The sequence below is a fragment of the Siniperca chuatsi genome, linkage group LG15 (genome assembly GCF_020085105.1).
Source record: "Siniperca chuatsi isolate FFG_IHB_CAS linkage group LG15, ASM2008510v1, whole genome shotgun sequence".
Lineage (NCBI taxonomy): Eukaryota > Metazoa > Chordata > Actinopteri > Centrarchiformes > Sinipercidae > Siniperca > Siniperca chuatsi.
Genome location: NC_058056.1, coordinates 15,462,699 through 15,486,603, shown reverse-complemented (window position 1 = coordinate 15,486,603; position 23,905 = coordinate 15,462,699). Strand labels below are relative to the sequence as shown.

General features: G+C 42.7%; 1 protein-coding gene across 6 annotated transcripts in view; it reads right to left on the bottom strand.

Annotated features, from left to right (window-relative positions):
• kidins220a (kinase D-interacting substrate 220a) overlaps window positions 1-23,905 on the bottom strand; it is a 44,922-nt gene that overhangs the window by 6,379 nt on the left and 14,638 nt on the right. For 2 of the 6 annotated variants that reach the window (XM_044166966.1, XM_044166967.1), the window contains exons 17-27: window positions 23,618-23,718; window positions 23,324-23,509; window positions 22,980-23,120; window positions 21,713-21,950; window positions 21,423-21,514; window positions 18,632-18,776; window positions 17,698-17,860; window positions 5,426-5,604; window positions 2,284-2,495; window positions 1,631-1,747; window positions 905-964 (exon numbers count right to left, since the gene is read on the bottom strand). In XM_044166966.1, the coding sequence (XP_044022901.1) occupies window positions 905-964; window positions 1,631-1,747; window positions 2,284-2,495; window positions 5,426-5,604; window positions 17,698-17,860; window positions 18,632-18,776; window positions 21,423-21,514; window positions 21,713-21,950; window positions 22,980-23,120; window positions 23,324-23,509; window positions 23,618-23,718 (1,634 nt within the window). The remainder of the gene's footprint in view (window positions 1-904; window positions 965-1,630; window positions 1,748-2,283; window positions 2,496-5,425; window positions 5,605-17,697; window positions 17,861-18,631; window positions 18,777-21,422; window positions 21,515-21,712; window positions 21,951-22,979; window positions 23,121-23,323; window positions 23,510-23,617; window positions 23,719-23,905) is intronic. The other 4 variants (XM_044166968.1, XM_044166969.1, XM_044166970.1 and 1 more) reach the window with 2 other exon arrangements.

Below are 23,905 nucleotides of genomic sequence, written 5' to 3'. Positions count from 1 at the left end.
CACATCCACATTCACAGATTTGCAGAAATACAGGCACATGTGAACACCACACAAAGAGATCAAGTGTGAACCAAGAAGTTATAAGATGGGCTAATGTACATAGAAAAGCCAGAATGGGATGAAACTGAGAAAAGTCATACTTAGGAGCAAAGGAAATAAAAGCAAAAAGAAAGATATGAAAAACAAAAAAGGGAGTAAAAATTTAAGACAGCAATGAAGGTTTAAAGTAAAGGAGGAAGATCGAAGCAAAAATTTAAAGACACAAAAATACAGACAGAGAAGGGCAGGAACATTATATAGTAATCTATATTTAAATCTTTCATATAGCTCCTTTAAACATTTTGCTGGCAGTGCCCTGATAAGTGGCTTTGTGGAGCAGAAATCTCCTGAGTAGTGTTATCTTCAAATTGTTCTAATAGTGGCTGCTTTCTCTAAAAATGTGTGAATATCTGGGTGTAGGGATTCAGTTCTTGCCAATGAAACTCCATGCATTCTTGAAGTGGGTTAACAACACTTTTATGTCCATTAATAAGAGAATGGGAACTGCTACTGTGCCGACATCAGAGTGAACTTCATTAAGCGTATTATATTGACATATGCTGAAGTTTAAGACAAAATACGCCTCTCTTGATGGTTAAGTGGGAGGTCATAGGCACACCGGATGCAGCGAAAGTATTTATTGTAAGCATTCTGCAGTTCTGCAGAGTGTGACAGTCTATATTTGTTCTCTCTGCTTTTGTAAACCACAGCAACAAAATAAGCAGTCTGTCAAACATATAGGCGTGCATATCATACATGCAATACAAGAAATAACAAATTAGGTGTAAGCATCAAGTCAAAAGGCAGATAATGATGGACTAGTTGCATATTTGCATATCCGTAGTGCTCGACAACTACATGTTACCATGGTAGGTTCAGAGGGACAGGAGGGGAGGCCTTCTCTGGCATCCTCTGCAATAACATCCTGACATGGGCACAGAATGGAGACAAGGGTTGCATAGAGAAAAGCCAATGAAGGTTGAGTTCACTACCACTCAATTTATGGAATAACCTTTCACTGCTTTACTTCACTTTGGGCTCACATAAACTGAGAAATACCCCCACCAGCGTCAGGAGCTGGACAGTAGTTGGGCACAGGGGCAGTGAAAACAGGGAGATATTAAAATCTTCAGGAGGTAGAATGTAAAGGCAAAACATATGACATCACACTGAGGAAAGGGAGACAAGGGGACATGAGAGAAGAGGAAGTGTTAAAAAAAGTCAGACTTTGTGGTATGTTCATGCAGTAGGTCGACACAATGGACCTGATAGCATATTAAACGTCGAGTGATATAATGGCTCTATATCCTGAGCCTTTGTGAGTATAACTATATTTATATAATTAATAATAAAAATGGAACAAGATCTCCCTTAACTGGTACTGCTGGGAAACACTGTCTAATTCAGATGGGAGAAGCCGCAAAAATTTAGATTTTTTTAAGAGGAAAAAGAGAATCATCAAACAACTAATTAAACTTTGTGTTGTTGCATAATATAAATATATAATATAAACCACTACATCTAGCATACCTGCGGCTGTAATTATGACGAGGCACATGTCAGATGGATCTAGCAGTGCTTCTTTACTTACAAGTCCATTGGTGTTGTCCTTAGGTTGACCGGGTTGTTTATTGGAGGGGCGCGAGGATGAGGGGACATGGTGGAAGTAATGCCGTGGCAGGTGATACACATGATGGGGGAAATAAGGCTATGAGGGGAAAGGAAGGAATGTGGAGAGGAGGTAAAAATAAAATGAAAATCATATGAGGGAGGTCTGGCACACATAAACAAAAATGCTGTGGGGAAAACATACTATTTTTAACTTGCTCATTCTTTCTCAGTAAAGTGCTGGTTATTTAAAAACCATGGTCATATGGTGCATACAAAGACTTGTTAACTGCACAATTTAATCAGGTGTCACTGCCAAGTGGGTGAATGTAATGCTACATTATAACGTGCAGAGTAACGTACTGAGCAGCTGAATTCAGAAAGGGCCTTTTTAAAAACAGTGTGGTTGTTTGTGGTTGTGTGTCACTCAGGTGGTGGGAACTGTTCCTTCTGTCGCTGTTAGATAGTGGCCAGCGATTCCAGTTTTATTTAAAGTAGTGAAGATACTGAACAAGATGATCATTTTGTCACTTACACATTCTTCTACTTCTACATTAATACAGACATCTGATGGACTCTTAGTAAGTAGTAGGTAGAGGACTGATTATCTAAAAAGAAGTCCCTTTCCTGTCTCACCCGGTTGTAGAAGGGGTGCTGAGGGCCAGTCATCCCACTGAAGTAGGAACTGTGGGGTTGAGGAGGCAGGGGTCCGGCGAAGGAGCCTGCCGGGGAGCAGGCGGCAGAGTGCTGGCCATAACCTGACTGGGGACGGGGCACTGCTTCTTGCAGGGGCAGCGTGGGATAGGTCACTCCTCCCATGTGCATCTGCTCCCTGGCCGCACGCACATCTAAGAGAGGACAGAGCCAGGGGGAAGAAAGAACACGAGAGGGAGCGAGAAGGAAGTGTTTATCTGCGATGCTGATGATCATGTCTTGGCTATGACTATAAAGACCCTTCAGATCCACCCACGCCTCAATAATTTAGCTTTATTTCATCTTCTTAAGAGAGTTTAGACAGTTGTGAATCCACAGAGAAAAATACATATCAAACAATCGGCGTACACAAGAGCAAAATTCCTTGTTTCTCGAAGCACTGTAGGGAATACAACAAGAACATGTTCTCGTTATCCAAAATAGAAGACAATCAAACAATAAATGCTGGAGAGAAAACGGGCGCAGATGTTATGATTGCAACAATCCTACATCGGCTGTGTATTTATGACTACTATATGATTTCTATAACTCCATTTGCTGTCAAACCAGCAGGCGTGCTGATATTCTGTCTTTTCCGAATGATATGCCAGCCACGTGATGATGGAGCTCCTTGCTGTCCCTGACAAATAGTAAACAAACAAACCAGACCACGTGAACTCATACACACTATTGCATAAGTACTTTGCTACAATTGTTTTCACATAACTCTATTTGACTTTGAGAGGAGTCGAGTAGGAGCTGAGGAGGGAAAACCTCCCAAATTAAAGTTAAATAAGCTCGGAGACAGAACAGAGTGGCTCTGTGTGGCTGGCAAGAAAGTACGAACCAGAAACAGAAGCAGGCACCAGAATGTCTCCTGGTTATACAAGTGGCTGCTGAATGACATGCTGAGTGAGACCCAATCCAGCCTGCGAACACAATGGGGGCCTTATGATGTGAGTCAGGCTCATGGGCGGGTATCACTGACAGCACTGCCCACTAGCTGGCCACAGGACACTGAGCACCAAGTACTGACTGGCCACGGAGGGAGTGGAGGGAGCGGGATGACTGGGTAGGAGCACTGGTCACCTTCCGCTCCCTGGGGACATGTGTGGAGGTGTAAACACCTACACACTTTTGAGCACACACAAATAAACACATGCTCCGTGGATACACACTTTTAGGACAGGAGTCCAGTACTTGCAGACTGGACGTCTGGTTGTAGAGCTTGGTCAGCTGCACCATCCATGACTCAAACTTGGCTCAATGGAACAGACTTTGTGTGTGTGAGTTTGTGTGTTTTCTGTGGTCTCATAACACTATGATGCAGCAGCTTCACACTCGGCGTCATTGACACTCCTGTATAGGCTGAATGAACGCTGACGCACGGTAGCAAAAGTACAGCGCCACTCTGGCTTACAGTTTAATACTGATGCACTATTACGTCATTGTAACTACAAACTGTGAAATTTGGTGCAGCACTGGAGGCAGATTGGTGACAGCGAGTGAAAATATTGTCCTGATCCCATAGTGCTGTAGTGGAAACCTGCTCGACATTTGATTGTTTGGAAATGAGAAGCAAGCTGTGGGTTTCTGAGAGCCCCTGCAGTGGGTGATTTTAGAGCAGACCCTGCTGCAATGTTATGAGTAATGTCACTGCCAAATGAGCTGGCAATGAATTCAACACATCACATAGAGGACAGTTCTTTGTTTCTCCATGCTATTGTATACCCAACCCTTTTATGTATGACATAACTGTGCCATTAACCTCTTTCTCTCTCGCACACACAAACAAACACACATATATGCACATGCTCCATATCATGATGACAGATTGAAAGCCTGAGAACAATGCCATCTTGAGCTAACCTGAAGAAAATTGTTTTTTACTCAATACTCATTGAGAATGACTTCCGGATGGGAGCCGAAACGTCTTGATTCTGAAAACAGTGTCCAGATGACAACGACTGAAACCTTTTCTATGATAGAACACTCCTGGACGAATGAGGGACTACACCGTCTTTACTCAAATGTATTTTTTGATGAAACAAAGTAACATTATGTTAAGATACCAGTTAATATCTATCTATCTGTTTTCATTGCATTGAATGTATGGGACCTTAAATATTTTCTAAATACACCATCAGATTTTATGCAGTTTAAAACTGCAGAGTTTCTGGACCTGAGAGTGTTATAGGCATACAAACTATATTGCCAAACGTAGTTTTTTTTTGTAGAATGGCATGCCTCAGTTTTGAATAACAGCTGTTTATGTGCCTCTGCTGATTTACATGCAGGAGGCTGTGTTACAGATTTTAAGCTTAACAATTCTATACTCAATGAACTTAGTAAAAGTCAATCTGGTTAAGCATGTCCATGACTACTCTGTAAGGTTAAATGAACAGTAAAGCTAAATGTAAGTAAAAATGGCTATAACTACATGGCAGTGTAGTGCAAATATACTGTATAGATCTTTCTATATTGAAAACGGGTCTCTCACTGGTTTAATAGTATAAAAATTATGTGAATCATATGCTGTGGCTTTTTGGCACAAGGTCTTAACTCAACCAAATTATTTGTTGTTTCTGAGGCTTTAAACCACATCTTGTTGTTGTCATGGAGGTGGTTTAGTTGTTGTTTTGTTGTCATGTGTTAACAACCAACTTAGCAAGTCCATTCGCTGAAGAAGGCCATGAGATGTGTTTGAAAGCTTCAGAAAAAACAATCGAGTTGGACCTTGTGTTGAGATTTTTTTTTTTGTCAAACTGCTGTTTCAAAGGTCAAGAATAAACCATGCTCAATATGGTGTGGTCTTCGCAGACACCAGACCTCAACCCAATAAAACACCTACGGGAAATTTTGACGTTTCAGACTGGACTCTCCAACACCATCATCAAAGCACCAAAAATCTTTTGGAAGAATGTTAATCCCTGCAGCAGAGCCCCAGAGACTTGTAGAATCTATGCCAAGGTGCACTGAAGCTGTTCTGGCAACTCATGGTGGCCCAACACCTTACTAAGACATTTTATACTGGTTTTTCCTGTAATTTTTCACCCATCTGTACAAATAGTGAGTGTGTATGAACCTGCTATGATCTCCCTGAGTTTGGGGTCCAGGTTGACGGTGCAGGGCAGGAACATCTCCACATCTCTGGCAGTGAGGACGGGCGTCCTGGAGGAGAGGAAGACCTCAAAGCTGCGGATGTCTCCATCGATCTCCAGCAGAGGTTCCACGTCCTTAGTGGTGGGGATGTTCTTGGAGATTCTTCAGAGGAAAAAGAGATGGGGGCTTCAGCAGGAGTTAATGTTTTGCTCAACATGATAATTATTCATAAATATTAGTTGTAATGATTTGGAGAACAAAACTATTTGGTTGTTGGAACTAGTGCAGTCTTATTGGCATATGACAAAGATGTCAACATGTCTGTTTACACTAAATTATTACTGCTAGATTCATTGTGAAAAACACAAAACATCACATTCTGATGAAAAGGGAAAAGAGGAAATAGCAAGCAGTACTGTTAAGATTGAAGAGATATACAACGGTCATCATCATCGTGAGAACAGAGAGATAACTGGATTTAGAGAAGGCAAGATAGTGAAAGGGGGGATGTTTGAAGACAGATAGAGTGAGGGATGTTATCTTTTCTCAGCAGAAGAGGAAACCTGAGAAGATGACAATCAGGGTAATTTAGCAAGCAGCAGACAGAAGCACATCATGATGCACTGCTACAGTTAACATGATGTTTGTTATCACAGACCCTAGGTAAACACCATGTTTGGAGATTGTTCCATTACTGTGTGATATAGTTTTTCCTGTTCCTGTTTCCTGTAGCTTAAACCAGTAGTGTAGAAGCAGCAGCAGCATCTTTGAAATGATGAATACTGAGCATGAATACTGAAGTGTTATGAGGTGGGAAATCCAATTTTATCTGCACAAGGTTAAAAAATATATCAGTTTAATCAAGGACAGTGTAACATGTCGCCGAGGCTACAAGAAAAGCAAACGCCAACAACCCAGAGCAATCAGTACATCTCGTTAATCCCATCATTCAGACATGAAAATATGAAACTCTGAGTGACTTATGACACTGGCCATTTATTACCAGAATGTGCCACTCGTATCAGATGAATGAGGAGACTCCAGTAGGGAGCAGACATTTTTTTTCATCTCTGCCTCCATTTGTCATCCAAACCCTTCATTTTCTCAGTGGATACGTTTCTCTCCCTACATCCTGCTTAACCTTCCCTCCTACCAGTTCAACCCCAACTCACCCTCCTCCCCATACATCACCCAGTCTGTGTACTGGTATGCTCTGCTGAGAACACAGGCTGATGAGTTGGGTTTTTCCCTGGGCCTGATCTGTTTTTGAGAGTGAACACAGGCTGGCCTTTCTGTAACTTGATTGGATGATTAGTACCATCGCTGCAGCACGCTAGCTAAGTCAGCGTGAGGTCAGCATCTGGCAAGGGTTCAACACAGCACACTGTTAGCTACTAATCCAAACTATCAGATAACCTAATCCAGTTAACTGGCCGATATGTCCCCTGTCAGTCCAATTCAGTGAGGTTGTCATACCTGAGTGATGGGTGGACAAAAACAAGACCCTAGAAGCACACTGCAATCAGTTACAAGTAACATCATCTCCATTTTAGGCTTTTAGCTGATACTCCTATCCAGACAGTTTATAGTGAGTGAACAGGTAAGGGTCCAGCCTTCTGTTCAAGGACATTTTGACAGGACAGATGGCTGGTGATGGACACATCTGCTGTTGCAGGGCTCAAACCAGTGACCTTGTGGTTATAGGATGTCTCTAACTAAATGTACAAGTCTGGCAAGAAATACAGGGATGGAGGTGTGTCCTAGAGTCTCACTGTAAATTTTTAGGTGGCGAAGAAGTGCAATCTAAATTATTGACATTAAATTTATATTTTTGCATCTGTGCTCCATTCATACGCCTTTCCCCGTTTGATCCTTCTGCACAGATTCACTTCTCAGCAGACCAGCCCAGGTGAGTCACCTCAACCCCACTGTCCCCACCAAACTGCCAGTACAGACACACAGACTGAAAGAAGAGAGCAGTGAGCAGGGTGGACACAGAGGCACAGCTGGGCTCCAGTGGACAAAGCCCTCTCAGTGTTTCTTCCATTAAAACCTTTAACAAGATCCAAAAGGTCAAGGAAGCTCCATGTTGGCACACAGATGAACCCCAGCTCATGTGACCTCTGCTGGGTAGGATGAGTGGGACTCTGAAGGCACAGATGTTACCTGCATGCACACACATAAACAGTAACAGTGAGCGGCACCGGTGTTCATTCAAACAACATCGCCAAAAACAAGTGCGTAATGTCCACCGAGTACACCTGGGCAGTGAGGATGGGGAAATTCAAAGGCACAGATGAGGGGTGGAATGTGTGTTTGCGCATGTACAGTATGTGTGGGTGTTTGGTGCCTTTTCCCATGAACTGTATTAACCCGTATACAGACTGAGAGAAGCCTGTGCTTTTCCCCATTTCCAGCTGGCTTACTGCTGTTTATTTGTGGGTCTGCAGACAGACCAACAGGAGCCAGTGACTCACTCACACTCACTCACACACACGGCACTTCCTTTTGCTATATCGAGAACACCCTCCAAAGACTTTCTAAGGAATCTTGAGTCTTTTTATAGGACCATCTAACATAACTCAATGGTGTGTACACACACTGGTCTTACTGTGCCAAAACTGAGAATGGACAATAATAATGAAACTCAAACTCAGATATCAGACACTTTTGGCTACTTCAGATTCTTTATTTCATACATTTATTATAGCCTAAATAGTTCTATAGTTGATAATAGAACTGCTAATTAAAACTGAAAAAAGTTATCCTTTTGGTTTATTATCACAGTCAGTTTCCTTTGGAAATGACAAGAGCTACATAAATCCTTCATGTACATCATCTAACAACAATGAGAATCCGAGAAACTAGCTACAATTGCGCATATTTTGCTGACCTGCATGTTTGCTCTGGCCTGCTGTCGTACACTGCAAACACGCAGTAGCACAAACAGCTACATCTTCCAAAGACAACCAGGAGCTGGTGAGAGGAACAAATCAAGGACATCCATCACTGAGTTACACCCAGACAGATGAAAAGAAAAAAGGCGCATGCGAGAGAGTTAGAGGTCCATTCCTGACGTTCTCAGCTGACTGGTCAGACATGTCTGCAGGAGCGGCTGGCCAGACACAAAGTGGAGCTCACACTTCAACACTGGCCCTGTAAGATCACTGGTAAAGATCGGAGGGCACCAAACAATGGATGGTTGATAAGCAGAATTGTAGAAAAGAAAAAAGGAAGGAAGAATTACAGAATTACTGGAATACTGACAACTCATAATCCATTAGAGTGATTCTGGCCAACATGCTGAACTGCATGGTGTTACAGAACAAACAGTACCCATTAAATGACAACAGCCGTTTGTCAATGAGGTTTGACCACTTCAAATGACATCCTTTAGCAGTTAACTAATGATGAGTTGTTGGCCTTGGCATTAGGTAATTGACACAAATCACGTCAGACTTAGTCATCCGCACAGTGAACACATGAGACAAAATGAACAAAGCCATTCTTATCAGCAATCAGTTGCCAAATGACAAGATGGATGCTCGGGTTGGAGTGCCAAGAAAACCAGCGTGCTACTTTCAAGCAGACCGAGGACGAGTGAGATAAAGGCTGTCAGGCATCCCTGCACAATGGGTCCATTGACAGGACCCAGCTTATAGCTGCAGCAGGACAGGCGCTTAGGCCCAACCACTCTCTGTGTGGTGTGGCCACTGGGAGCTTTCTGAGCTTATCCAAATGCTAATAGGTCCCAAAGCTGACTGGAGTATAGCCTTTCTTCTCCTCTCAACCTCCCACACGCTGCAGCTGACGGGAATGAGCAGAATTCAACCCTCTATCCCTTCCATTCGCTATTTGGGCGCTCAAAGTATGAATGTGCCACTTGACTTTCCTTTACAGCTGCCCTCTGTGCTTACAGATGACATGCGCACACACGCCACAAAGAGGTGGCCTTGCTGCCAAACATTTCCATAAAGGGGCCCAAAGACAGAGAGAGACGTCTGCAGAACAGACAAACGGCTGTGCACATTGTGTTTGAGAAGCTCAAGAGTTTTGATGTCAGACACTGTGTGACCAGTACAACAGTGTGTGGGTGAAGAAGTTAACCAGGCCCAGGTCCGCCACATTCCTCTCCTGGTCAGAGTCATGTCAGAGTCGCTGGCACAGTGTCTGCCAAGCGTGTGGATGAACCCAGCGAGGCCCTCTCTGGGAAAACAGTGGATAGGCAGACAGACCAGCAAGCTGGCGCATGGACTCGCAGCATCAGTGCTGAGAGAGGTTATTGTTACACTGGAAGCTGCCAAAGCCTCCACCACCCCAAAGGCAGAGGGGGGGAGCAAAAATATGTTTTCACTTTAGATGACGCCATGTTCTTTGTCTCCTTAAAATCCAGACGTATTTCCTTGATTTGAATCAAATGCTTCAAGTAATGTGGACACCCTCTGTCTCTGCTTTCCTCTCTGTCTCTAACTTTCTCTCTTTCTTGCTTCCTTGTCTTGGCAGTGCCAACTGACAACTTGTGGCAGCGTCTGCTTTCCATACACATTCGTGGCAAAGTTTAGTCCAATAATTGAAACTCTCTTGTACTAAGCTGGACCTGTGCATCCCAAAGCAAACCACAGAGACAAGCAGGCTAATGGGAAACACACCATGCTGATAAAAACCAAGCTGCTTCGGAGCAAGCGGCCTCCCTTTGAGACAGGCTCAGGACTTTCAGTGGTTCCCTGAAATGTTGATTAAACTCATGTGTAGCGCCGAAACGGAGCCTCCTTGTTCCAGACCCCAAAAACCTTAACTGAACCCTCCACTCAGAGTTACTAAGGCCTCATTCTTGACAAATAGTAAAACACTAAACCTCAGCTTGGTGATTTATGCTCCAGAGGAGAGTTTGGAGCATCCTAGGGCCATGGCAGAGTTTGTTCATTGTGACACTAATTGCACCACAGAGTTCATATCAGCACATGTGGTTGTTTGATAGCTGTAATGGCCAGTTGATAGGCTTTATGATGCCGAATTAAGTGGGATGGACTGCAAAAGTGAAGACAAATGTGCTCTTCTGCAGCAGATAATACATCTGGAAGAAGTCTGTTATGGAACTAAAATACATACAGTGAGTGATGAATTTGACAAATAAAGCTTGGGATCCTCAGGCTGAACCAGTAATCCTCCAGTTAACTTCACAGAGTGGGATGTGTGCATCAGAAATAAGATGAGTGAGGGATAGGAGAATGTCAATGAGCACATGAGCATGGGCGAGAAAGAGCTAAACAAAGAGAGCATGTTTGCAAACAGATTTTTACAAAACCTTCTCTACTCCAATTTGTGTCTGAGTCAGAGGCAGCAAGGAAAAGCCTCTTCTGATTATTATGAACTTTCTTTAGAACCTGAAGCATATTGCTCGAAACCCCAGCAGACAAATCTAATAGCTAAATCCTTGAGCTATAGAGTGGCTGGTAGCACGATCACGTGCCAAATTAAAAGCTGCTTTAAAAGCAAAGATGGGGAAGAAAAGTACACTCATGACCCCTATCAAGATTCGCCTTCTTTGGGCTTGCTTGCTTTGCTAGTCGTTCTTTGCCATTTCAGTGTGGTTTCTACATACATGCACACACACCCTAAAAAGGGCCTGACCTCCATTGACTTTTGAAGAGCCAGGATGTTAACATCAGTTAAGGGCCGGATGTGCATGTGTGTGTGTGTGTGTGTGTGTGTGTGTGTGTCTGTGTGTGTGTGTGTAACTATCAAGTGTGCCAGTGGCTCCTGCGGCAGCTGAGTGGCAAATCTCGCTGTCCACTTAAAGGTCAGCACTGACCCTCTTGCAACCCTGCGCTGCTATTTATAATCAGCCCCCCACTTTCCAGCTTCCAGCACAGAGAGACAGCAGAGCAGGAGAGAGATCAGCAATAATGCTCAACACCACAGAAATACCAGATTATCAGGCTGATGTCTGCTTCTCAGCCCCGCACTCCTTTCCTTCCATCTCAGTGTCACATTTAAATGTTAATCCAACCTTGTCGTCACTGATGGACGACTATGACTAAAGAGCAGAGGCCAGTCAGAGGAGTAGCAGAGGCTTTTATTGCATTTGAAATGATTCTTTATGCTTTGTACAAAAAGGGAACAGAGCAGTTCTCTTGTTTCAGACCAATTAGACTAATCCTTCAACCTCGGCTTACAGGCAGAAATGAAAAGGGCTTTAAGGATTTTCTAACAAAGAATGCTGCATGACGTTCTTTCCGTACTCACGTTGTAGCCTCCGCACACATATACACTGACACGCATACACAATCAAAAACTCACTTACACACACACTCACACCTCCTCCTGTGTCACCTGTACACTGGCCGTGGCTGCCATGGTTTTTGTTTTGTTTTTACATTTTGAGCAGCTCAGCGGGGGTTGAGTGGTGGTGGAGTTGGCTGCGGCTGATTCATGCCTGAGTCACCACCGCCAAACACCTGAGGGATGGAGGGACGACAATGCAGGCCAGGCCAACACACACACACACACACACACACACACACACACACACACACACACACACACACACTCAAATGGAATCAGCAGAGGACTAGTTTCACCGTATAAACAGCCATGTGGGACCCAGGGGACATGTGCATGAATCTGTGTGTGTCCACCACCTGGACTATCTCACTTTGAGCAGCAGCATCACCTGAGGCTTTGAATACACCTGAGACGTGAACACACCAATGGTAAACTCGTCTAGCAGTAATCCTGCTGGTATCTAGTCTGATCCTCTACAGTATTCACACACTTTGATTCCTTTACCTCATTTTACCTTCTGAGACTGGATTCTCTTTTAATGCCCTTTCTTATCTAATACCAACCCTCTCCCTTTTCCATCTTTATCTCACGCCTACCATACTTTCTTTTTTGTCTCTGTCTGTCTTTATCTACTCGTCAGTCAGGTGGTCTGTCAGCACAATGGTGTGAAGAATCAATGCCATCCCATCAGAGATGGAGTCAGAACTCTAGTGAGACATAGGTGGCTTCACACCAGCCTTTACAAATTCACACACGTCTTCAGGCCTCTTGGCAAATGGCAGTGCAATGAGAGATGGCGTTACCAGTTTTACTCCGTCTTTCACTGAAATACCTCCTGGAGGGATATAGCATGGGGACAATGGGCTCCCTCTGTGGAGGACACAGAGAGAGGGAAAAAACATTTTTGAGCATTTGCCGTGCATCTAGATGATAGAAATTGTCACAAATGCGATGGGAATTCACATGAACAATAGGCTGCGTGGCAAAGAATAAAGACTTTTCATTTGAGGGCAGGAAAAGTTCAAAAGTATTCATCATAAGAAAAGAAAAGGATCTCGCCATTTTTTGCAGCAAGATATTTAAGAGCTTATTAAAGGATTCCACATAAAGGGAATCACCCGCACGAGCTTTGTAACAGCACTTTTATCCCGGCACATAATTGCAACCAAATTACAATAATTGTGCCAATTAAAGTAATCCTGAATGAAGAGAGCGTCATCTTAATGTTTCAGTACTTGGGATAAGAGTCTCTCTAATTAAGACTGAATTGCCTGGCTACATATTCATTCAGAGTGCGTTTCGTGAAAAAAAAAAAAGTTTTGAAGTGTCCGAGAAGTGCCTGGCTCTAGTCACGTCTCTGAGAGGGGGATTGTTTGGTGGATGAATGCAGAGTCAGGCCAACAAAACAGAGGGGAAGAGAGGATGAAGGGATGAGAGGAACAGTTCATTCTTCACAAGCTGTGGCATAAAAAGTAAAGTAAAATAAAGTGCATCAAGATTTGAAGATTTTCTTACACACAAATACTGGTAAACACAGTAACACTGCAGTGAACAGCACTTTTAAGCACTAAAATTTTACCTGACAACAATTTCTCTGCTGTGTTCTGCTTCCTGCATTGTGTGAACGTGCGTGTGTGTGTGTGTGTGTGTGTGTGCATATGCGTGTTTGTTGAACACAGCCTGCATCTCAGGGCCTGATTAATTACACTGATTCTCAGAGGAGTTGGGGGTGACATATGTTCTTGCACTGGTGTGAGAGCTAGGTGTGTGTGTGTTGCATGTGTACCACACGCACCAGTTTTATGTGTGATCAGAGGTGCGTGCATGCAAATGTTCAATCCCAAATGCTTGTAGTTGCAAACAGTGCATGTGTGCTCGTTTCAGTTACAACGTGCTTCCATTTTACCACAATTTGTGAATGTGTGTGTAAGTGTGTCTATAAGTGTATGGAATGCAATAGTTTATGTGTATGTATGTGTGAGCGTGTGTAATGAACAGAGGATTCAGGTGCAGCACCAGAAACACACTCCTGAGTGCGGCAGGGGCATCCTGGCACAGACAGGGCACCAGATGTCAGAGCAGTGCAGGAACCTGCTCAGTGGACCAGTGACACTTTTTTTTTATCTAGAGCTGAAAACGGGATCTGGGCGTCCAGGAATAAACTCTCTGAGGGGCCCACCCCCATACATCATTAGGTCCAAATATGTTAACCCCTCAACTGAAACACAGAACTATTTCTCTTTCAAACAAATCACCACTGTCAAAAAATTATAAAAAATAGTAATTCACTGACACTTCAATGCTAGTCTGTGTGATTGATTCTCAGAGCTTTCTCTCCTCCAGTATGTCTTGCCTAACATGTCTCTAGGGCTGCAACTGACAATCTTTTATTTATAATTATCGACCCCCTTTTGCCACAAAAGCAAAAGGGAATCCAAATACAGAATAAAAATAATAAAGGAAAGAAGATTTTTAAAAACATAGCAACGGTCATAACAACGGTCGTGTGTCCAACAAGAGTGTCCTTGAGCAACATCCAGAACCTGTACTTGCTCAGTCACTTGAAATCACTCTACTGAAGAGCTTCCACTAGATGGCTAAATGTAATGTAATGACTTTAAACAACATCAAAGAAATAAAAAATACAAAAGCCCATTAACAGTCTTTGGAAATGGCAGGGCTGCTTTAAAGCAATAACCATGAAGCAGGAGAGAGCTAGGTTAGCTGTAGTCATTAAGTTTTTAATGGCAGCTAAAACAAGGAACAACTGACTCCTGAGAAAAGACGATACTGAGAAGGAAGAAATGATAAAGCTGAAAATGATAGTCACAAGGCTGCAGGCTCCAAATTCAATTTGGTAGTGATCAAAAAACAGCATTCAATTTAGGGTTGTTAATTTGACGGCGACAAATATGAGTGCGGGACCAAAACACTTCTTGTTTTATTTTCTGTTCCGTTTCTGTCAGTGTGCTGGGGAGGCCACAATGCTCAAGGTGTAATGTGTAGTTTTCCCTGCAGAACTAGTAAAACAAACATTTTAGTTATGCTTTGTGTGTGTGTAAGCTTGATTGCTTTGAGCCAATGTCTCCTACAGATGTGCCTTTTTTGTTACACAGTTCTTTACCCCTGCTACCTTACATTAGTCTGGGCAGCCCCCGTTCTTACCGTTAATGATAGAAATTGCTGAGGTTATTAACCGATTACACATTCTCCATCAGATTAGGAAGGCTGTACTGGCCCAGTCCTGCTACGGGAATTAGCACTACACGTTTCTCTTCACGCCGTGTCCTACAATGACACTTCACAGCCCTTCATGGACTCTTGTTATTGCCAGGCAAGTTGCTAAAAACAGCTTTTAGCCGTTTTGAAAGCATGTGTGTTTGTGTGAGATATGAGGGAAAGGTGTTTCTATTTTTCTCTCTTTTTTTTTTAGGAGTTCAGGTACATGCCATAGAGAGTAGCTGTCACCTTCATCACTAAGAGGCACTCTATGTTACTCATGTAATATTTCCCCATGGTTAAGTAGTGTATGGGTTCAGTTAGAAGGCTAGGTAGGGCATAAAGTCTAAACTGAGACCGTCTCTTGACACTGAGCCAAATTTAAAAAAAAAAAGGCAAGGATGAAACCTGCATTTTATTTTTACCTTTAGAAAGATGTAGATGGAAACTGAAAACATCTTTTTAGACCCACCTCGGCTGTATGGTTTATCTAGAATACAATATTTCTAATGCTCTGTGGCCTACTGAGCTGTAGCAAGCCTTACAAAGAGGAGAGGAAAGGAAGCGCATTCTGCCTTGTGACTGAGATGCAGGGCGACAGTTGACCTATAAGGGGCTGACTCACCCCCACGTTCACTTCACCACTAATATATTCACTTAGTAACGCTCAGAGGATGTGCAGTTCCGCTGTGTAAAAATGGTTGAGCACAACAACTCGTACGCATGTATGCATGCTACAACACAAACAAAGCACACACATGAGGTTTGAACCACATTGGTCTTGTGGTAACAGAATTAAACAAAAAAGATGCAAACTATAAGATACAGGAAATGGACCACGGGTCGAATTTAAACCAAGAACTAAGATGTGATATGTGTGAGTGTGTGCATATGTGCTGTGCGTCTGCATATTCATATACACTGCTGAAAAGAAAAGCAAAGAGAAGTAGCTATCCATTTCTAAAGCAGACAGACAGTCGGAAGAAGGGGCCTGAAGGTTCTGAGACGCCAGTCAAGTGCCCATTCATCGCTAAGGGAAAAAGACAGAATATCTCATCCATAACAAAAAAGGGACCTAAAGAGCCTCAGATGATAAGAAAGAGGAAGAAATAAGCAGAGAGACAGAAAAAGATACACAGACAGAGGCCTGAGTCTTATCAGCAGAAGATTAGTGCAAGAGATAAGGCCTCTAGGCAAGGCGTTGTGTTTAGCCTGTTTGAGGCTTCCTGTCATCATCATTAAGGCTGTTTCTCCGACGGCCACTGCGGAACAGAGCAGCCATTTGGAAAGATAGCCAGTGAGGAGGAAGATAAAGAAAGACAGGACTGTTGGTCAAAAACAAGATGATGGCTATATTAGGTCTAATGAACAGTGTAAGCACAATCCCGTGCTGTGGTAAAGGCACTTGAATCCAGGCCTTTCGATGTAGAGACAATGCAAAATTTCATGGCTGTCCTAGTGTATAATTATTTCTCCCAGTTTTAGTTACCACAATAATTATGGTAAAAGTATGGACATTTCCTTTAGGGTGTCCACTGTGCTTAAACATGATAAACATATACAACAGAGAGGTTTGGTGACATATTCCGCCTAAATTAACGATGTCAAAAGGAAGAGATCATCATATCCAGCAAAATGATCGAGTTAAAGCCTTGCTTCACATTTAATACCTTGTACTCTGTCCTCCCCTCATACTGTACACCTCCCATGTAACACTATATAAAAAAAGGAAGGTAATGCCGATTGTCCTTTGAAAACCAAACAGCAAAAACCTGGTCTAATGAGGCAGTGGTTTGCCTTGGAGATGGTGGAGGGAGGGTTGTCTGCTGAATCTAGCTGGCTGACTGGCTGACAGTAACTGTCTGTGACACTTCACTGCCACAGGAGTTGTAGGCACTAGTGTATTGTGACAGAGTGCAACCTTTAAAGGCCAGCGACTGATGCACAACAGCACCCAAACTCAGTGACTCAGCCTGTGTCGGTCTGCTCCTCCTCTGTCTGCGGTGAGCACGCCTAAAAGCATCCGTGACCACACACATACAAAAGGCATGAGCAGTCATACTGTATACACACACAGAGATACAAAATGTTTCTCTCACTGCTCAACTACGGCTCAAAGACATCTGAGCATCAATTGTCTCTTGTCCAGTCTTAAGGAAATGTGTCCCTTCATGAATCTGGAGAAGTCTAGGCTATAATACAATCATCATTTGCCTTGTGCATTATGATCAATTACCAAATCTGTCAGTTGCCAATTAGTGTGGCACTCTCAGTCATTGGCAGTAACTGTGGACTAATGCAGCCCACACAGAAAACAAAATCCTCTACTGCCACCTGCTGGTCAAAGTTACTTATATCAGTATTTCGAGGAGAGAATATCAAGAAATATGATTATTTATTGACTTCAACTCTTTAATTATGTTCTGACTTCTTGATCTCCTGAGGAAGGTCAGGACACAGGAGCAACTCTGCAGGGATTCAGCATTTTACTGATGATGCTGGTTCCTTAAGCTAAACTGCTTTGACCTAATTTCCATTAATTTTATCTTGTGTTAAAGGTAGCCTCAGTCTGCTAATGTCATGCCCCAAGTTAGAAAGAGAGTGTTGGAAATACAATAAAACAAGAAAGAAGAAAGGAAAGAAGGTTAAAAAATGAAACAAAGAAAGAAACTATGCAGGTGTACTGAAGAAGCCTGTACCTCATAGACCAGTAACTAAAGAAAGGGTGATTGTGTCTGTGTGTGTGTGTACCGCTCATAGATGGTCTTGAGAGCCACCAGGTCAGACACTCCATCAGTCTCTTCCAAAAACAGGATGATCCACGATGTCCTGTAAGGCCACTCTTCTGTCAGGTTGATCCATGACGCCAGTCGGTCCCAGTTGAAGATGATCTGATTGGCCCGCAACAGACGACCTGTCAACAATGGTACAGAAGATTAGAGGCCTTAGAAGTCACTGGTCTGCTCGTCTGCCTGAGAAAACAAACCTCTCAGGATTGAGCATCCTCCTGATCGTCTCTGTCGATTAATAATCTGTCCAAAGTTGTGGCATTAAGAATAGAGAAGTGGGCTTGTAACTGTGAAGTTATCACTTTGAATCACAGAGACATGTCACTAAGATGATTTTATACAGGTATTTACAGTATATTTGATATGTATAACATATTGTAGTTTAGCTACGGATGGTCACACAAGCTGGTCAATGTCTAACTGCCGTCTAGTGTCGACTGTTTCTCAAACTGCTGCTCGGTTCTGTTACCCTTGTATAATCTGTTATCAATATATAGACGAATTTGTGTCCATCATTTTTTAAATCCTAACTTGCTGCCTTGTCATTATTGCAAATGCAAATAATATTTATTTTTAAATTTAAATGCCTGCTTAAACTTGCAAGCAAAATATACTCTTCATTACAATGCCTGGTTAAATGTACAGCCTCTGCAACAAATGCTGACCCTAAGTGGTCTAGAATTAAATCCCATCAGCTACCATTGTTTTGTGTTTTTTCCCCTCCTCCATCCCCAGTAGTATTTTCCCAACGGCTGACTAAAATTAACCACCCAATCAATCCCCTTAAAGTGAGTTAATGACGGCTAAATAACTTTGATGTTGCTATATACAAAATGTCATTTGTTAGTATTATGAGATGAGGGTGGTGCTAAAGCAGAATATGGTTTATTCTTTACCTGTGATGGAAACAATGTTGAGCAGCCTCCTCATGGTCTGTGGGCTGATGTCGCTGAACCAGTCCTCTGTCACCAGCAGCTTGGTCAGGTCAAAGGACATCTGTCTGGTGATGGTCCTCTGCATCTGCCGACGCCGGTATGTGTCCTTAACAGAGCGAATGTACAAAGAAAAACAGAAACTCAAATTAGATCAGAAATTTTCCGTTTTGATTCATCATGTTTCCAGCTGGCTTGACAAGATTAATATGTCTCCAAGACCATGTTTCATCTGTCATTTTTATGTGCAACTTGTATCATCCGATGAAGGCAGCAAACATTAAGTGACAGAAAGTGATGCTGACAAATCTGAATTTTGGAAAAAATTAAATCACGTCACAGTGCCAATAAAAGCAGTATATCAGCAGGAAAGGAAGAGCAAGAACTGTCTTACAGTCATAGATGTAAAACCAATACAGCCACAGAAGACATTTAACAGCCATATACTGTACAGTATTGCTCTTGACCCTTGCAGAGATTTTGATTAGTTGTGCATCATCACTGCTGCAAGCTTGTGCATCATGAGACAGGAGAGCAGGCATTTTAGGGCCACCATGTGATCTCAGGCCATGTCATTGTAAAACCTTATGCTTGAAAAGATTGAGGAATACATGTAGATGGGTGAATAGGGCCTCATGTTCTTGACATCCTTTTGCACCCAACCATGTTTGAATGTACTTACATGCAACCCAATTATACATTGATGGGCTATTTTGCTCTCATTCAAAATCAAATTATTTTATTTTAGCATATCAATGGTACTACAACTTTTTCAGTAGCATACATGCAGTCACTGACTGTAAAGATAACCCAGCAAAGGTTTGCAGCTTAACCGTATGAATGGGGTGTGAGTGAAACCAATTAAAAGCAATTTTTTCTTTCATTTTGTCACTCTAATGATCAGCTTCTTCTCTCTTCCCTTCTATATCATCTATCTCTTCATAAGAAAAATATATAATTCCTTGTGACTGCAAATAAAAATCAAAGAGCCACTGTCCAAAGCTGAACAGTCATGACACACAGGCGAGCTATTGACACAGATCTACCAGAAAACATCTGTGATGATATCAGACAGCTGCCATGGTCATGAGCCAAGGCGAGGCTTTTGGTTGACTTTGAAGTTGTAACGCCAGTCTCATGACCTCTTTCTCAGAGAGATGAAACATATGGCCACCACTCAGTGAGAACTGAAAAGGTCTATCATACAGACAGCCCTGTATGGCTGACTTTCCAACATATATTGATTTTTACTGTAGTTGTACAGCTTTATTGGTTCATTTAGATGATTGTTTTTGTATTTGCTTACTTCTACTGGTTCTTCTCCTTGCTGATACACTGTTCAATCATTCTGTGAAAAATGGCTATACTTTGAGAGGGTGGTTCCTTTATTTTTTAGAAATACTGAATGCTGAGTTCCAGATAATACGTATTTTCCTTATACTGGGGATTCATTTAATTCCAATAAATGGAAATAAGATGGTAGAGATTCTCCTAATGTCATCCACAACTTGAGAAGCCACATGAAAATGGAGAGCCACTAATTCATTTTCCTCCCCTGCGCTCATTTTAATCTCCACTTGTAGAAAGAGGTTCTCCTGCCAAGACCTAGCTAGTGGCGGAAGATAAATAAAAAGGGCATGCCGCCCCATAATAAAAGATAGATAACACCAATAATTTAGGGTACTAGATAAACCTAGGATACAAACAAAAGTCAAACAAACAAACAAACAAGAGAGGGAGGCGGGGAGGAAGGAGGGGTAGGGGAAGGTCTCGCAGGGGGGAGGAAGGCATCAGCGACAGCAGCAGAGTCACTTAGCCTCCTGCCAGCAGACCTGGTGCCAGTGTTTTGTCACAGGGACCCACTGCTGCTAGGCCTTGTCATTAGGCTGTGGCAACGCAGCAGGAAGGATAAACAGTCATTACATCAATTACACCAGGAACCTTGGCTGCACACCGAGCACCTCTCTCTTTTCGTCTCTGTGTGTCTCCTTCTGTCCTCTGGCCTCTACACTGCCTGCCTGCCAACACCACGCCTATACCCCCCCCCCCCCTTCAGGGAGGAGGCCGAAAAGAGAGAGCAGCAAAGGCTTTCTAAGGCAGCATCTCTAACCCTAATCCAATGTTTTCTATAGAAGTTGTGGTGAACTAACTGCATTTTAATTTTGTTCAAATAATGTCAGGACATCAGGCATTCATTTCCAGCTTTATGATATTTCCGGATAAGATATGAGTGTTGTGGGAACAACTGTGGTGGGAAAACTAATTTATTTTACCTCGTTCTATAAACAATACATCTGTCTTCACTTTAATTTTGTATCAAAGCTTCTCTGAAATTTGTTATTACTGTACTGCTTTTTTGATTTGGTTGTTATGGGTTAGGGCGGGTTGTGAACTGTGTCTATTTAGGGTGACAAGTAGAATATCCAGTACTTGATATATCGAGCTTGGTATATCTAATTTGGATTTACTATAATCCTACTCTTGGACTTGTATTTATATTATTGCCTGTCTATTATTACCATTCTTCCACCTACAACTCATACTGCATCCCCAGCCATCTCAGAAGGGTGGAGAATCTCTCTTTGAACTGTCAAGGTCTTTTGACAGGGAAGAACTAAGGCACATCCATCCTTGTCTCCTTAAGTTAGAGAGCTTGGGTGGAGGTGGGAACCACTGATGTGGGGCTGTAAACCCCAACAAAACATTGTATGTGATATTGGCCTATACAAATAAACTTGACTTGAATAGCTGTTACCCTGCGGTTTAGGGTATTCTTGCTGCCAAACTTGGCCTGGTCTTGGCCCTGGCTGGTCTGAGACATCTTCCTGTCCATGTCTTCATGCCATCCTGAAGAGAGAGAGAGGAAGAGACAAAGAGAATGACTGCTGACCAATGCCTTTGAATAAAAAAAATTAACTCCAAATATTAGATGTCTCTATTCAAAGAGAACTATATCTTGGGAACCCAAAATGGCACAAAACTGTGTGCAATCCTCCATATATGTGTATAAAGTACAATATGTTGTATATTAGCCCTTGTCCCTACCCTCAACAGGCAATGCCTCTCCATTGGAGGGGGCTACCATGCAGAGCTTTTTGGCCGTACTGAGGCCTCTGCTGTTGAGGAATACTGGCAGGTGAACGATGTTCTTCATGTAGTCGTGTCCGTTGATGTTGGAGTCTCTCAGCACACTGTTGAGGTTTTGGTTGATGGCTTTGATGATAATATGGGGGTCGCTGGCAAAGATGGAAATAAAAGGACCTTTGGAGAACAGTACCCTCACCTGGAATGAGAAAGGAACCATAAGTTAATGTGTAAAGGACATTTTTCACAACCTTTTTTTTGTTATTCCATAAAATATTTTTGTCAAACAATATCAGCCTGTTGCACTACTGTAATTAAGCTGATTTGGTTCAGTCATGTGAAAGCTGAGTTTTTAGCACAGCAGATTCCTCTGTGGAGTGTCTATTACTTGAATGTCAAAATGGGTAGTTTACAATCTAATCAATCAACAATAAGACAGCTAGAGGCAACAGTCAGCTGTAGTACTTAAACTTAATGGCCCCTGTGAGAGCTGACTGTCCACAGCACATGGTGTCGGGGAATTCCACTCTGCTAACTAAGGGACATTGTCCAAGTGTCACAGGACATCGATTTGTGCTAAATGCATACATGGTTTGTTAACCCCTGGCCAGCACCCTCAGCCTTGCCCCACAGGATGATGAACCTCTGTCCCTACAGCAGCTGTCAGTATCTACTAAAGCGCCATCACATGATCTGCATCTTTAATTGCATTCTTTACATTATCCAGTAGGAAAAGTACACAGACTGAGGAAAAAAAAATCTTGGTAATTTATGTAAACTACAAAAAATGGATTTCAGAGTGCTGTGTTTGAATCTCTCTGAACAGAAGATGCCTTCAGAGTGACTGGGAGGTGCTTGCAGAGATGAGAAGATTACATTAGCACACAGGAGGTTGCCATCTTCTCTGGGATTATTTCACCAAATAATAACATTTGGTTAAAGGAAATTCTATTACAGCAGCAAGGAGGAAGAATCTAAACTTGGAGGCGAACTGAGGCAGCTGGGAACACCAGGGTGGCTGCACAGTACTGGAGATGTGTGTGCACAGGTGAAAGACCCATTGAAAGTTAGGGCCACATGGCAGCTGCTCTACAACTGTCTGTCTCATGGTTATAAATTTGCTTGAGTGAAAGAAATGTAATTCCTTCATATTATCTTGTTATCAGTCAAAAGGAAGCTGCACTCATCATTAATGTGCCCACGCATGGAAGCATGTGCAAACACGCACCGTGTCCAGCATCTGCAGCACTTTGTCCTGCTCACAGGCGTCCAGTCCGTCGATGATGACAGCCATGCGTGTCTGGTTCTGGGTAAAGCCATCAATGGTTTTGGCCATTTTTGACATTAGCTCCACTTCATGCTTCAGAACCTGGTGTGAGACGGGCCAAAAACCAATGGCTCAAATCAATTTAATTTTCAATGTTTATGTGAGAAAGGAAACTGATTGGATTAGGAACTACAGCTTCATAACTTCATACACAAATTAAACTCCTCTTTAGCCATGACAACAGGATGTCGAAGGATTTCCATTCATCCCTGATTAGGTACAATGACTTAAGTGTATTAGTCTACCTTCATAAATCCTTCACTCTTGAGTTTATGCAAGTTGTTGGCAGCACTGTGCAGCCGTTTTCTCTGGGAGTTGAGAACAGAGTCGGCCACCTGCCACCAGGTCCTACAGTTGAGCAGTAAGGCCAGGCCCACCACACAGGCCATGGCTATCAGCACTGCATTTACTGTCAAGTTCTCAGGGTCCACCTGGGAAAATGAAAGCATTGAAACTGATTACTGGAGTGTCCAGTGATCTAGTGGTTAGAACGCATATTGTTTAAAACGCAGGGTCCGCGGTTCATTGCTCTAACCCACCTTAAAGATGGCCAATAGGGCCATACCAGTGATCAGGCATCCCAGTGTCAACGCAAACAGCACGAAGGAGGGAACACAACATGTTTTCTTCCACTTCTTACCTGAGGTATGAGAGGAAGGTAGAGGATAATGATAATGTGAGAGAGATGCACTTAAGAGTAGAAATCAAAAAGAAAAACTATATTTTCTATGCACACTGGAATTACCACAACCATCACATATTAAGATCATTTGAGGAAGTATGTAGTAAATAGAGAAAGACGGTTCATTTTAAGAACTGGTTAAACT